This window comes from Schistocerca serialis, chromosome 2 (genome assembly GCF_023864345.2).
Source record: "Schistocerca serialis cubense isolate TAMUIC-IGC-003099 chromosome 2, iqSchSeri2.2, whole genome shotgun sequence".
Lineage (NCBI taxonomy): Eukaryota > Metazoa > Arthropoda > Insecta > Orthoptera > Acrididae > Schistocerca > Schistocerca serialis.
In genome coordinates, this window is record NC_064639.1 from 789507415 (window position 1) to 789521145 (window position 13731).

The following is a 13731-nucleotide window of genomic DNA, read 5'->3' on the forward strand; positions in this document are numbered from 1 at the left end:
CTCAATTAAAATTAGTTCATCCTAACGATGCTTCCAGTGATCTTTACCACTGCACGCATAACCGTTTCGCGGAACGGCTGGCTGTTGTCATCTCAACACGATGTGCGAACGATAATCCCCACTCGCAAAGTTTAGTTACACAGATTGTAAGGCTCTCTCTATTGGCATGATCGTGGAATCACGTCCACGTTTGTTGGTTCCATAATTGTCACGAAATACATGATTCTTACCTCGACGACACGACACACGAATGAGAATGTTACACTTTACGCAATAAATCAGTGATACTGATACTTTTAAAGTGATGTAAAATAAAAAAAATTACGGTTGCCTAGTAAGCGCAGGTCTTCCATGGGCCATGATAATTTGTTCCATGCGTGAGGCCATCGACTGGTATAAGGCGCGAATTGCGTCCTGTGGCATAGCCATCCATGCTGCACTGACCTGGTTGCAAACTTCATCTATGGTGGTTGTAATTGCGTCACAGCGCTGTGCCCGTCGTTTCACCACATCCCACACATTTTCGGTTGGTGACAAGTCTGGTGATCTGGCGCGCCAGGGCAAAAGGCTGACATCCTGTGACAACAAGAAGGCACGTGTTCGTGCAGCAAAATGTGGTCGAGCATTGTCTTGCTGAAAAATGGTGTCTGGGGTGGTGTGCAGGAAAGGTATGGCTACAGGTCGCAGGATGTCATTCAGGTAGGTCACACTGGTCACAGTATCCTGGACACGTACCATCTGTGATTAACGGTTGTACCCGATAGCACCCCACACCATGAGAACCCGAGTTAGCGCTGTATGTATCGCGCGAGAGCAGACACTGTGATGTCGCTCCATCTGTCTCGGCTAACCAAAATGCGGCCATCACTTCAAACGGACAGCACCTGGATTCGTCCGGAAACATTGGATGATGCCATTCCTGCCCCATTTACGTCGTTCCATACACATTTGCCATCTATCATGTTCCTACACATTCTTCAACGGTGGGTGGGGAAGTGTGGACGACGTGCACGTAACCCATGCCATAATAAAACGGCGATGGACTGTCACTCCTGCTAATGTACAGTCTGCTACACTGTTTCACTGTTGCGCCAGAGCCGAAGAGGACGCAGATCTGTCCTGTAGCCAACCGGTGTGGCCGAGCGGTTCTAGGCGCTTCAGTCTGGAACCTCGCGACCGCTACGGTCGCAGGTTCGAATTCTGCCTCGGGCTTGGATGTGTGTGATGTCCTTAGGTTAGTTAGGTTTAATTGGTTCTAAGTTCAAGGGGACTGATGACCTCAGATGTTAAGTCCCATAGTGCTCAGAGCCATTTGAACCATCTGTCCTGTAATACCATTCAGATGAGATGTCGATCTTATTGGGGGCTGATCTCGGTGGTGCGACCTGACCCATCTCGTCGTCGTGTACTACGGCCTTCCGTTAACCTTTCTGCACACACCCGTTACATTGCCGAAACACTTCGTCCCACATGAGCAGCAATTTTTCGGATGGGGGTATCGCATTCTCTCATGCCAATAATGCACCCTCTTTCAGACTCATTGATTTTACGGTACGGTTCACGCATACGTGTGCGAGGCATCTTGCACGTCTGCTCAAGTCGCACCGATCCATTACCTTCGGTTTACAGTGACAACGAGAGAAGCAGGCACAAAAAAATGGTTCAAATGGCTCCGAGCACTATGGGACTCAACTTCTGAGGTCATCAGTCCCCTAGAACTTAGAACTACTTAAACCTAACTAACCTAAGGACATCACACACATCCATGCCCGAGGCAGGATTCGAACCTGCGACCGTAGCGGTCACGCGGTTCCAGACTGAAGCTCCTAGAACAGCCACATTTTACCAGTAGGTGGTGTACCGTAATATCGATGTTGACTTTGAACCCGCGGGCCGACATGCTTGAAAATTGCTACAAAACATATTCATGTGCGTGTCCCGTGAATATGAATTTCTTACCTCTACTTGTTCAAGGTGTTCTGTTTTTTCTAGACATAAGCGAACATTATACATTCTGAGGCAACAAGGAATCGTGAATTTGGAAATGGAGGGATGTGAAGCTTCTAAAAAATGCAGAGGGAGACCAAGAGATGGAATACAGTAACCAGGTTCAAATGGATTTAGATTGCAACAGTTAAGCAGAGATGAAGATGCTTGCACAGGATAGAATAGCGTGATGAAATGCATCAAACCAGACTTCGGACTGAAGACCACAGCAACAACAACAACAACAACGGTAAGTCTGGGCTAGAGCTGCGATAAGCGCCAAGATCTGAGGGGGAAACGTGTGAACAGCATTCCCACAAAAGAGTTTCTATTGGAGCACCACTATAATCCCTTGTTGAGTTCCTCATGCTCGTAATAACCTAAGCACAGGGCTATTACAAATGATTGAAGCGATTTCATAAATTCACTGTAGCTCCATTCATTGACATATGGTCACGACACACTACAGATACGTAGAAAAACTCATAAAGTTTTGTTCGGCTGAAGCCGCACTTCAGGTTTCTGCCGCCAGACCGCTCGAGAGCGCAGTGAGACAAAATGGCGACAGGAGCCGAGAAAGCGTATGTCGTGCTTGAAATGCACTCACATCAGTCAGTCATAACAGTGCAACGACACTTCAGGACGAAGTTCAACAAAGATCCACCAACTGTTGACTCCATTCGGCGATGGTATGCGCAGTTTAAAGCTTCTGGATGCCTCTGTAAGGGGAAATCAACGGGTCGGCCTGCAGTGAGCGAAGAAACGGTTGAACGCGTGCGGGCAAGTTTCACGCGTAGCCCGCGGCAGTCGACGAATAAAGCAAGCAGGGAGCTAAACGTACCACAGCCGACGGTTTGGAAAATCTTACGGAAAAGGCTAAAGCAGAAGCCTTACCGTTTACAATTGCTACAAGCCCTGACACCCGATGACAAAGTCAAACGCTTTGAATTTTCGGCGCGGTTGCAACAGCTCATGGAAGAGGATGCGTTCAGTGCGAAACTTGTTTTCAGTGATGAAGCAACATTTTTTCTTAATGGTGAAATCAACAGACACAATGTGCGAATCTGGGCGGTAGAGAATCCTCACGCATTCGTGCAGCAAATTCGCAATTCACCAAACGTTAACGTGTTTTGTGCAATCTCACGGTTTAAAGTTTACGGCCCCTTTTTCTTCTGCGAAAAAAACGTTACAGGACACGTGTATCTGGACATGCTGGAAAATTGGCTCATGCCACAACTGGAGACCGACATCGCCGACTTCATCTTTCAACCGGATGGTGCTCCACCGCACTTCCATCATGATGTTCGGCATTTCTTAAACAGGAGATTGGAAAACCGATGGATCGATCGTGCTGGAAATCATGATCAGCAATTCATGTCATGGCCTCCACGCTCTTCCGACTTAACCCCATGCGATTTCTTTCTGTGGAGTTATGTGAAAGATTCAGTGTTTAAACCTCCTCTACCAAGAAACGTGCCAGAACTGCGAGATCGCGTCAACGATTCTTTCGAACTCATTGATGGGAACATGCTGCGCCGAGTGTGGGAGGAACTTGATTATCGGCTTGATGTCTGCCGAATCACTAAAGGGGCCCATATCGAACATTTGTGAATGCCTAAAAAAAACTTTTTGAGTTTTTGTACGTGTGTGCAAAGCATTGTGAAAATATCTCAAATAATAAAGTTATTGTAGAGCTGTGAAATCGCTTCAATCATTTGTAATAACCCTGTATTATTAATGAGAATGTAACTCATGCCCTCCGTTAAGTTCTAACGAACTGTTTGAAGATGGATAAGTTTCATAGCCTAGAATAACAAAGGATTTAATTACATAACAGTTTTACGAAGCCCTGGAAATATGAATTTTTGGTCTTCCGTCTGAAAAATACAGAAAAAAGCTGAAGTAATTAATGTTCGACCATCGTTTTGTTTTCCGTAACCACCAACAGTAACATTTTCGAACTCTGAAGTGTGCCGTGGCAATGTCATGTATTGTAATTACCATTTTCCTCACAAAACGCGTTTTTAGTGCTTCTGGTAGCTTTCTGGTACTTAGAATGTTCTTAATAGATTATTTATTTTCTAATTTCTCTCATTTTGTTGCACAGATAATTCTGTGCTATCGGTATACCTTCTCAAGTATTTGGATGCAAGTAATATAAATACAAAAAAAGATACATTGTTTTGTGATTCCTCTCACAAATATGAGATTTGGCAAGTAGAACGTTTAACATTTTCGCTCCTCAACTAGCATCGAGGAGTCCTTCTAACACAACAGGACACTAGACTGTAGCTTTTGAACAGAATGGTCAGTGCAAACAGTTAGAATGCATCTTCCGTCTAAAGTTGCAAAGCTTTTAGGAAAATTCCAAATTTTGTAGTGGCTACCCTCTATTTGTCTGAAATCATAGATGTCTACTATTTTTATTTGGCAATCTTCCCAAATAATCTCAGTCAACTGCCTGTCTTACGATTTTCGCAGCAGTTGCAACCCCAACACGAACAGAAAACTCTGGGCTTGTAAACGGCTGGCCAGTCAACTATCTGAAAACATACGAATTCAGTAAAGCATACGCCATTCTTTTCAGTTTATGGTTTAATTATCGCTATCCAGTGTGATTTTTCCAGGAACTGATTATTGACTATCGCACATAGTTTTGTTTTTCAGGAATTGTATTACGAGAGAAGTGGCAAAATTTACGCGATAAATTTAGGACTACATTGGCTTCCAAATGGTTCAAATGGCTCTGAGCACTATGGGACTTAACTTCTAAGGTCATCAGTCCCCTAGAACTTAGAACTACTTAAACCTAACTAACCTAAGGACATTACATACATTCATGCCCGAGGCAGGATTCGAACCTGCGACAGTAGCGGTCGCGAGGTTCCACACTGTAGCGCCTAGAACCACTCGCCCACCCCGGCCGGCCATTGGCTTCCATTCCATAGCCAGAACAAGTACGATATACAGCTTGGCACACAGTCTCTCGTTATTATCGAAATCGCTTCAATAGCGTCTCATAAAAGCTTTGCTTTGGAATTGCTTTCTTCCACGTTCTTTACCTTTATAAGAAATTCGTTGGAAGTGTTTTAAGGACGTTTCCTTTATCCACGAAAGTCATTCACAAAATTCTTATTCGGCCAAACTTTGAGTAGGAATCATTAGTCTTGGATTACAATGAACTGTGATGCAGCTTTTGTTTTTTCGACAGAAACTCGTCAGTGCACGTACTGACCCCGATATGTAGGTGGCGGATAAAAATACCGCTGTGCCCCGAAATCTGAGGCGGCACCACGCCCAATTAGGCGCTACTGTGCTAAGCCCGGTCCGGTCCTGTGGCAGGGCTGCAGACGGCGGACCAGCTGGCTACTAGACGCCGGCGGCCGCTATATAAGACACGCCGGCGCGCTCAGCTGCCAGAGCACTCCACGAGCCGCCTCCTCCGACGTCATGGCCTGCAAGGTGAGGAACGGGAAACACACACACAGTAGCAGCGTCTAGAGTTTCATACGGTTATTTGTAAACTCTAGAGACAATCTTTTAGAGCATTATTCCTCATTAGAGCAGAAGACCGAATTTACGAGTACCGTATGTGGCGATACAATGCTCGTTGATAGATAGACTGGCTTGTCTTGCGTTTATACTTTTCTTGAAAATTCTTGTGTAGTTATATTTACCATAGCGGCTTGGAAATACCGTGGCTGTTTCTGAAAATGAATGAAGCTGCGAGGGGCCATACTACGGTTAAAAAGGGGGGTGGGTGGGGGCGGGGGGGAAGGGACGAAAATCGATAGGAATGATGTTCAAATTCAGCAAGTCAGTAACGTGTTGGTCCACTTCTGGCCTTTACGCAAGTAGTTATTCCGCTTGGCATTGATTGACAGAGTTGTTGGGTTATCTTGCCGGGATATCTTGCCAAATTCTGTGTACTTGGCGCGTTATATCGTCAAAATCCCGAGCTGGTTGGAGAGCCCTGTCCAAAATGTTCCAAACGTTCTGAATTGGGGAGAGATCCGGAGACCTTGAAGGCCAAGGTAGCGTTTGGCAAGCGCGAAGACAAGCAGCAGAAACTCTCGTCGTGTGCGGGAGGGCACTATCTTGCTGAAATGTAAGCCCAGGATGGTTTGCCATGAAGGGCAACAAAACGGGGTGTAGAATACCGTCGACTACCGCTGTGCTTTCTCCAGTAGAACTGTCTTTTGTGGTGAGTCCAGCTTCGAAATGAGGCACAATGGCCAATGGTGACATGCCTGGAGGTGCCCCAGACAGAATTGGATAGGAATCCAACTGTCGCCCGCCATGCGCCCTAACAGCCACGAGTGATGGTCTGGGATACGATTTCTTTTCAGAGCAGGACCCCTTTGGTTGTCATCCTCGGCACCCTTACAGCACAGCGGTACGTCGACGATGTTACACGCCCAGTTTTATTGCCCTTCGAGGCAAACCATATTGAGCTTATATTTCAGCAAGATAATGCCAGCTCGCACACTGCTTGACTACGTGCTTGCCAAACCCTATCTTGGTCAGCAAAGTGCGCTGGATATTCTCCCAACTGAGAGAGCTATGGATAGGGCCTTGCAACCGGCTCGGGATTTTGAAGATCTAACGCGCCAGTTGGACAGAATTTGGCACTATATCCCCAGGAGACCTACAACAACTCTATTAGTCAATGTCAAGCCGAATAACCGCAAACGTAAGGGCCGCCAGATGTGGACCAAAGCGTTGTTTATCTGCTCAGTTAGTGGAGCACTCTAACTTGGATAAATCATACAGTGTTTACGAAACTGTAATCATTTGCTTGTCTGTACACGCACTCACATCTACTTATATCCATCCCGTTCTGATAGTTGTTTCGTGGTCCGTGTTTTTTCCTTACAGTGTATTTCTGGAGTAGTAAGTCAATTCTAAGTAACTACACTGCTCCGCATTAAAATTCCAATACCAAGGACAACAAATAACGAACTTTTACTTTATACAATACAGCAGGAAGAATACATGATTAAATCTGTAGGTGATTTGGGGGCATACTGGGCGGGAAATCCAGTATACAGGTTGTCACCTCTGTCTGCAGCAACGACTCTTAACAGGCTGGGCATCGAAATGAATTGGGCTCACCATTCCATGCTGTTCCAACTGCACGCCAGAGTTCATCAGATATAGAGGCTAGCGGATGGTGGCGTGCTAATCTCCCAGCAACGTGTGACCAGATGTTCACAGTGGGTGAGAGATCTGGAAAACGTGCAGACCACAGCAATAGTCGTCGAACACTCTCTGAATCGAGATACATCAGGGCCGCAAGGACAGCATGCGGAGTTCGATTATTTTTTGAAAGGTAATGTCATGGAGACCTCCAAGAAGGGCACAGCCACCGGCTGTAACACACTAGAAATGTCAAAAATCACTACCTATTCGGTTCGGAATGATCGTCTTGCACACCCAGCGGCACTCCGTACTGTCACGCCTCGTGCTGGGGCAGTATGACGATGAATAATGCGATCTGGATAAGTTCGTTTTCATTCGGTCCTCTGCACAGGTATATCTCCTTTGGGACTCGTCTGAAGGCACGACATGATGGCACTCCTGTGTACGGTGTTGGGCGCACCACTGTGTGTGCCACCTCGATGGAAGGCGCAACAATGGTCGCTATGCTGACGGATGTTGTCCTCCAGCCGTCATCGCGTTGTCGGTAATGATACTTGTCTTGCTGCAAACAAGCACATTTATCTCCTAACTCGTTGCCTACATCAAGCGCGACCTAGAGAACAATGTGTCTGTTCTGTCAGGCGCAAGTCGCGTGGGGCCACTGAGATTCAGTACGAAGCTGAGCACGGCACTGCTGAACCCATCAATTCCATAGTCACATGACACTCATGGTATTCGGACCAAATTGGACAGGACGCCTATTTTGCCTTCGCAGCTTGCTGTCTTCCTGGTGTTGCAAATTTTATGGCTAGCAGTGTAGTTTCGGAAAGAGAACCTATCATCAGACGGCAGTTGGGTTCATCCTAAAAATTCTAGATTTCGATCGCAAAGAAAAAATTTTCCTTGAAGAAATAATGTAAAATACGTACCATAATTTGTCACTGTCGTGTCAAATAAATTATTCATTCACTTATAATGTATGTGGTTGCAGTTTTCTCCCTCAAAAACAGATTTTGTGTAGGTTTCGCGTCATTTGTTCATCTTTTTGTGCCGCGCGGGGTAGCGGCGCGGTCTTAGACGTCTTGTCGCGGTTCACGCGACTCTCCCCGTCAGAGGTCGGAGGTTCGAGTTTGGCATGGGTGTGTGTGTGTTGTCCTTAGTGTATGATAGTTTAAGTTAGGTTAAATAGTGTGTAAGCTTAGGGACCGATGGCCCCAGAAGTTTGATCCCAGAAGATCTTACCACAAATTTCCATATTTTTGTTTTTAGCAATGCGTTGTTCCGTCCTATCGAAAATCATTCGTGGTGCTTGAGCAGTACAGGCAGTCGAGTGTGGTCCTTTCGGGAACGGCCACGTACCAACTAAGCGGGCGCTAGCAAACGCGTATGGCGCCGGTTTGCGAAGTATCCTTTCAACTGACGTTTTAAAATCAAGAGGCCGGTCGTAGTGGACGTGCGGTTCTAGGCGCTTCAGTCTGGAGCCGAGCGACCGCTGCGGTCGCAGGTTCGAATCCTGCCTCGGGCATGGATGTGTGTGCTGTCTTTAGGTTAGTTAGGTTTAATTAGTTCCAAGTTCTAGGCGACTGATGACCTCAGAAGTTAAATCGCATAGTGCTCAGAGCCATTTGAACCATGTTAAAATCAAAAGTAATGCTTGCGGAGATGTAAGTGAACTGCGATTCAACTAAGAAAGAAACGTAAGCGAGCATAAACAGCTAAAATTAGGCAGTAAAGTATTATACACTGATTCTGTCAAGAGAGGGGGGACTAGAACCTCAGCTATTATTTTGTAAATTACTGCTGAATGAGGTGACTTATCCCCGAGTGTAAGGACCAATGTGGTAAAGATAGATTGGTGTGAGTGCATATCAAAATGGTTCAAATGGCTCTGAGCACTATGGGACTCAACATCTAAGGTCATCAGTCCCTTAGAACTTAGAACTACTTAAACCTAACTAACCTAAGGACATCACACACACATGCATGCCCGAGGCAGGATTCGAACCTACGACCGTAGCGGTCGCGCGGTTCCAGACTGAAGCGCCTAGAACCGCTCGGCCACAGCGGCCGGCTGAGTGCATATCAACAACTAGGATTAACTTCGAATGTGAAGCCAGTAAGAGATAATGTCCTCCGGTCGCACCCTATTCAGTAGGCTGACTCCTAGCATCATTGGTTTTTAGGGTTACTATGACAGCTTAAATCAGGATTTCAATTTCTCTCCTCCATAATGCGAGTGCGGGTCTTATACATCGCACCAGCGTAGCTTTTGTGGTGGCTGTAGGTGTTATAGGTATGGAAATAAGTACAGAGGAAAACAGTGAATTTCTATGGAGGTAAAAGTGAGCGTACAGATGAATGGCAGTAGATGTAACTGTTCTGAACTGGCAGATGTAGGACAGCAATGGTAATGTGGATGAAGCGACATTGTTCTGCATGTGACATAACACGAAACTCGCTGGTGCTAGTGTCCTGCCAACCGGCCACTGCTTCAGCCGCTGCCTCGTCGATGACAAGGATATTAGGTATGGAGCTCAGACTTAGATAGCACAACGGTTAGGAAGTAATCGACGGTGTCCTTTTCGAGGAAACTATTCCAGTCGCTTTAGTGGAATCACGGGGAGCCAAAATCTGAATCGCTGTAAGGGGATTGGAAAGGCTAGAGCGTGATTTCTGTGTCTTATCTACGGTGTCACTCCGCTACCTTCTCTCATTAGATAGTAGTAGTGGACGGACACGTGACAATCTCACCGCTCTCTCGACCATTACCGTCGACTTTCCAAAAGAGAACCGTTATTTCTCTATCAAGTAGCTCCTCAGTTATTCAGACTAGTCACCGTGTCAATTTTTTTCCCCGATATTGGGATTTTAGCTAGCGTTCTCGATGCAACAGTGTTGCCTATTTGGTCTAACAGGAAAACAGAAGGGAGTCCATGAGAGGTGGCCATAAACGATTCAACTGTCGTATCGAAAAAAGAAATCCATGTTCTTATTTTTGTTTGTTTATTTACACGTAATGCCTGCAGCTCTGGTACACATCGAAATCCGCACGTCAGGGTATCGTAGCATGCCGCAAGAAGGTTCAAGGAAATGACCCAGACCACTCGTAAGTGTAGGTGGGCTGTGTCATTTTGTCTTCTGTCTTCTATGGTGCTCTGGTAAAGCACTCTGGCATGCGGATTTCAATATGTACCAAGGCTGCAGGCATATATCTACAAACAAACAAACAAACGAAAAATACGAAATAACAGTGCCTGTCTTACTAAGAGATACGATGTGATGTTCCTTCGGAAATGCATGGAATATACGCAGGTAGGAGTGTACGTTGTGACACATGGACGACGATATATGGAAATTTGGATCTAGCGGTAATTCGTGCTGGGATGGCCGAAGCTGTTAAGGCGACCGCGCGCGTTAAGCAGGAAATCCGGGATCGAGTCACGGTCCGGCATAAATCTGCTTCGTTCCAATATACAGTCGGAAAAGGTTAATATTCTCAACTGCGAATGTATTTCCTCTATAAACAAGTAATTACGTAACTTTATTTTCTAAAGGGGGTTACTAGGCCTCTGTGATTACCCTTTGTACGTTATCAGAAGTAGGTCGCTCGTACTCCTACTGATCAAGTGCCTGGCGATTAACAGTGCAGCAACTATTGTAGAATATGTTAATAAGGAAAACTGAAGAAACATTAAAATTGGTTGCCTAATAGACAGACCCTCAATAGCTAATATTGTTTTGCTAGAGAGGACCAGAAAACTGTTTTCCAATTATAGTCCAGAACATAATATTAATTAACCCAGTGTTCCTCTGACGTTTGTCTACAAAGGTCAGGAATAGTATGATTTCTCTTGCATTGTTACAGTGGGTGTCACACTTTGCCTAACGCTGGACATTTTGGCACGTTAGTAAAATAAACTATCAGTTGGAAGCACCCATTTGCTCTTTCGCAAAACGCGCATGTTTCCGCCGTAAGAAGATGACAAAATTCATGGGATACCTCCTAATATCGTATCGGACCTCCTTTCACCGGACTATTGCAGCAACTCCAAATGGCATGGACTCAACAACATGTTGGAAGTCTCCTGCAGAAATATTGACCCATGCTGCCTCTTGTAGCCGTCCATAATTCCGAAAGTGTTTCCGGTGCAGGATTTTGTTCACGAACTGAGCTCTCGATTACGTCCCATAAATGTTCGATGGGATTGATATTGGCCTATATGGATGGCCAAATCATTGACTCGAATTGTCCAGAATGTTTTCCAAACTAATCGCGAACAAATGTGGCCCAGTGACATGGCGCATTGTCGCCCATAAAAATTCCGTCGTTGTTTGGAAATGTTTGGGAACATGAAGTCAATGAATGTCTGGAAACGTTCTTCAAGTAGCCGAACATAACCATTTGCATTCAATGATAAGTTCAGTTGGACCAGAGGTCCCAGCCCATTCCATGTAAACACAGCCCCACCACTATGGAGCCACAATCAGCCTGAACGGTGCCTTGTTTACAACTTGAGTTCATGGTTTCGTGTAGTCTACGCCACATTCGAACCCTACCATCAGCTCTTACCAACTGAAATTGCCGGCCGTTGTGGCCGAGCGGTCCTAGGCGCTTCAGTCTGGAACCCCGCGACCGCTACGGTCGCAGGTTCGAATCCTGCCTCAGGAATGGATGTGTGTGATGTCCTTAGGCTAGTTAGGTTTAAGTAGTTATAAGTTCTAGTGGACTGATGACCTCAGATGTTAAGTCCCGTAGTGCTTAGGCCACGGTTTTCCAGTCGTCCAGGCTCCAACTGATATGGTCACGATGCCATGTGAGGCGATGTAGGCTACGTTGTGCGGTTAGCAAAGACACGGACGCATCGGTCGTCTGTAGCCATAGCCTATTAATGCCAAATTTCGCCGCACTGCCCTAACGGATACGTTCGACCTTCATCCCACATGGATTTCTGCAGTTATTTCACGCAATGTTGTTTGTATGTTAGCACTGAGAACATTACGCAAACGCCGCTGCTTTGTCCGTGGTGAGAGGTAATGCCTGAAATTATGTATTCTCGGCACACTCTTGACACCGTAGATCTCGCGATATTGACTGCCCTAACGATTTACGAAATGGAATGTCTCATGCTTCTAACTGGAACTACCATTCCGCTTTCAAAGTCTGTTAAGTCACCTCAGTGTATTTCACCTGTGGGATATGTATTTAAGTGCAGTATTTTCTTTACTCCCGCAGTTGATCGTCCTCGCCGCCCTCGTGGCCGTGGCCCGCGCCGGCTACCTGGGCGCCCCCGCCGTCGTCGCCCCCGGCCCTGCCATCGCCGGCGCCTACGCCGCCCCCGTGGCCTACGCCGCCCCCGCCCTTCGTGCCGCTCCCCTGGCCGTTGCCGCCCCCGCTGTGAGAGCCGTCGCGGCGCCCGCCGCCGTGGCCGCCGAGTACGACCCCAACCCCCAGTACAGCTACGGCTACAGCGTGTCAGACGCCATCACCGGAGACTCCAAGGCCCAGCAGGAGAGCCGCAGCGGTGACGTCGTCCAGGGCAGCTACAGCGTCGCCGAGCCTGACGGCTCCATCCGCGTCGTCGACTACACCGCCGACCCCGTCAACGGCTTCAACGCCGTCGTGCACAAGGAGGCTGGTGTACACGCCGCCCCCGCCATCGCCGCTGCCCCCGCCATCGCTGCCGCCCCCATCGCTAGGGCTGCGTACGCTGCCCCCGCCCTGGCCTACGGCAAAGCTTACCTTGGTTAAACACATCCAGCATGTATATTGACTAGAACATACACCTTGTACAAATGTTTTCATTTCATCTTCTAGTTCAATGTGCTAAAATAAACGTTGAACGTACACCTTAATTTGGTTTACAACCTTGATTTATAGTTTATCTACCAAGTCCACAGAAATCTTTCGTTGATCCATTATCTGCTGCAGGAAAAACGCATGAAATATTTAAATGCTTGGTGTAAACACAGAAACAATACTTGGTGTCAAAGGTCTCATACCAGGCTACATGAACAGTCCTTAGAAACTTAAGAATCTCAAGTAGAGAAGACATTACTAATCCATGACAGTGTTATCAGTAACGCTTTTATTGCTTTGTGTGTGTCTGAAATCTTATGGGTCTTAACTGCTAAGGTCATCAGTCCCTAAGCTTACACACTGCTTAACCTAAATTATCCTAAGGGCAAACACACACACCCATGCCCGAGGGAGGACTCGAGCTTCCGCCGGGACCTGCCGCACAGTCTCTGACTGCAGCGCATAGACCTCTCGGCTTTTACTGCTTTCTTGTGACTGGTTACTTACTTCTTTGGCCTACGGGAGCGCATCAAGGAGATACTGAAAATGTGGCAGGTGTTTGAAGGTATCTGATGAATGCGTACTTAGAAAGTTTTAAGAAACACGAGGGCTATTCGTTTATTAAGGTCCGATCGGTCGCGAAATGGAAACTACAGTGATACAGTGACAAACAAAAATGTTTTATCTGCAACAGCCTCTTCTCTACGTAGTCACCGCTCCGACTTGCGACACCTGTAGTAGTGTTGTACTAGCTTTCCAGTGACCTCATCATAGGAGGCAGTCATCCACCTGTGCTTTTCACTATT

At 46.6% G+C, this 13731-nt stretch overlaps 1 protein-coding gene across 1 annotated transcript; it reads left to right on the forward strand.

Moving 5' to 3' along the window:
- The first annotated feature begins 5421 nt into the window (after nucleotides 1-5421).
- LOC126458014 (cuticle protein 21-like) lies at nucleotides 5422-12981 on the forward strand. The gene is made up of 2 exons (XM_050094795.1): nucleotides 5422-5448; nucleotides 12362-12981. Exons 1-2 carry the CDS (start codon nucleotides 5437-5439, stop codon nucleotides 12875-12877), a joined length of 528 nt encoding a protein of 175 aa, XP_049950752.1. The 5' UTR covers nucleotides 5422-5436; the 3' UTR covers nucleotides 12878-12981.
- The last annotated feature ends 750 nt before the right edge of the window (nucleotides 12982-13731 follow it).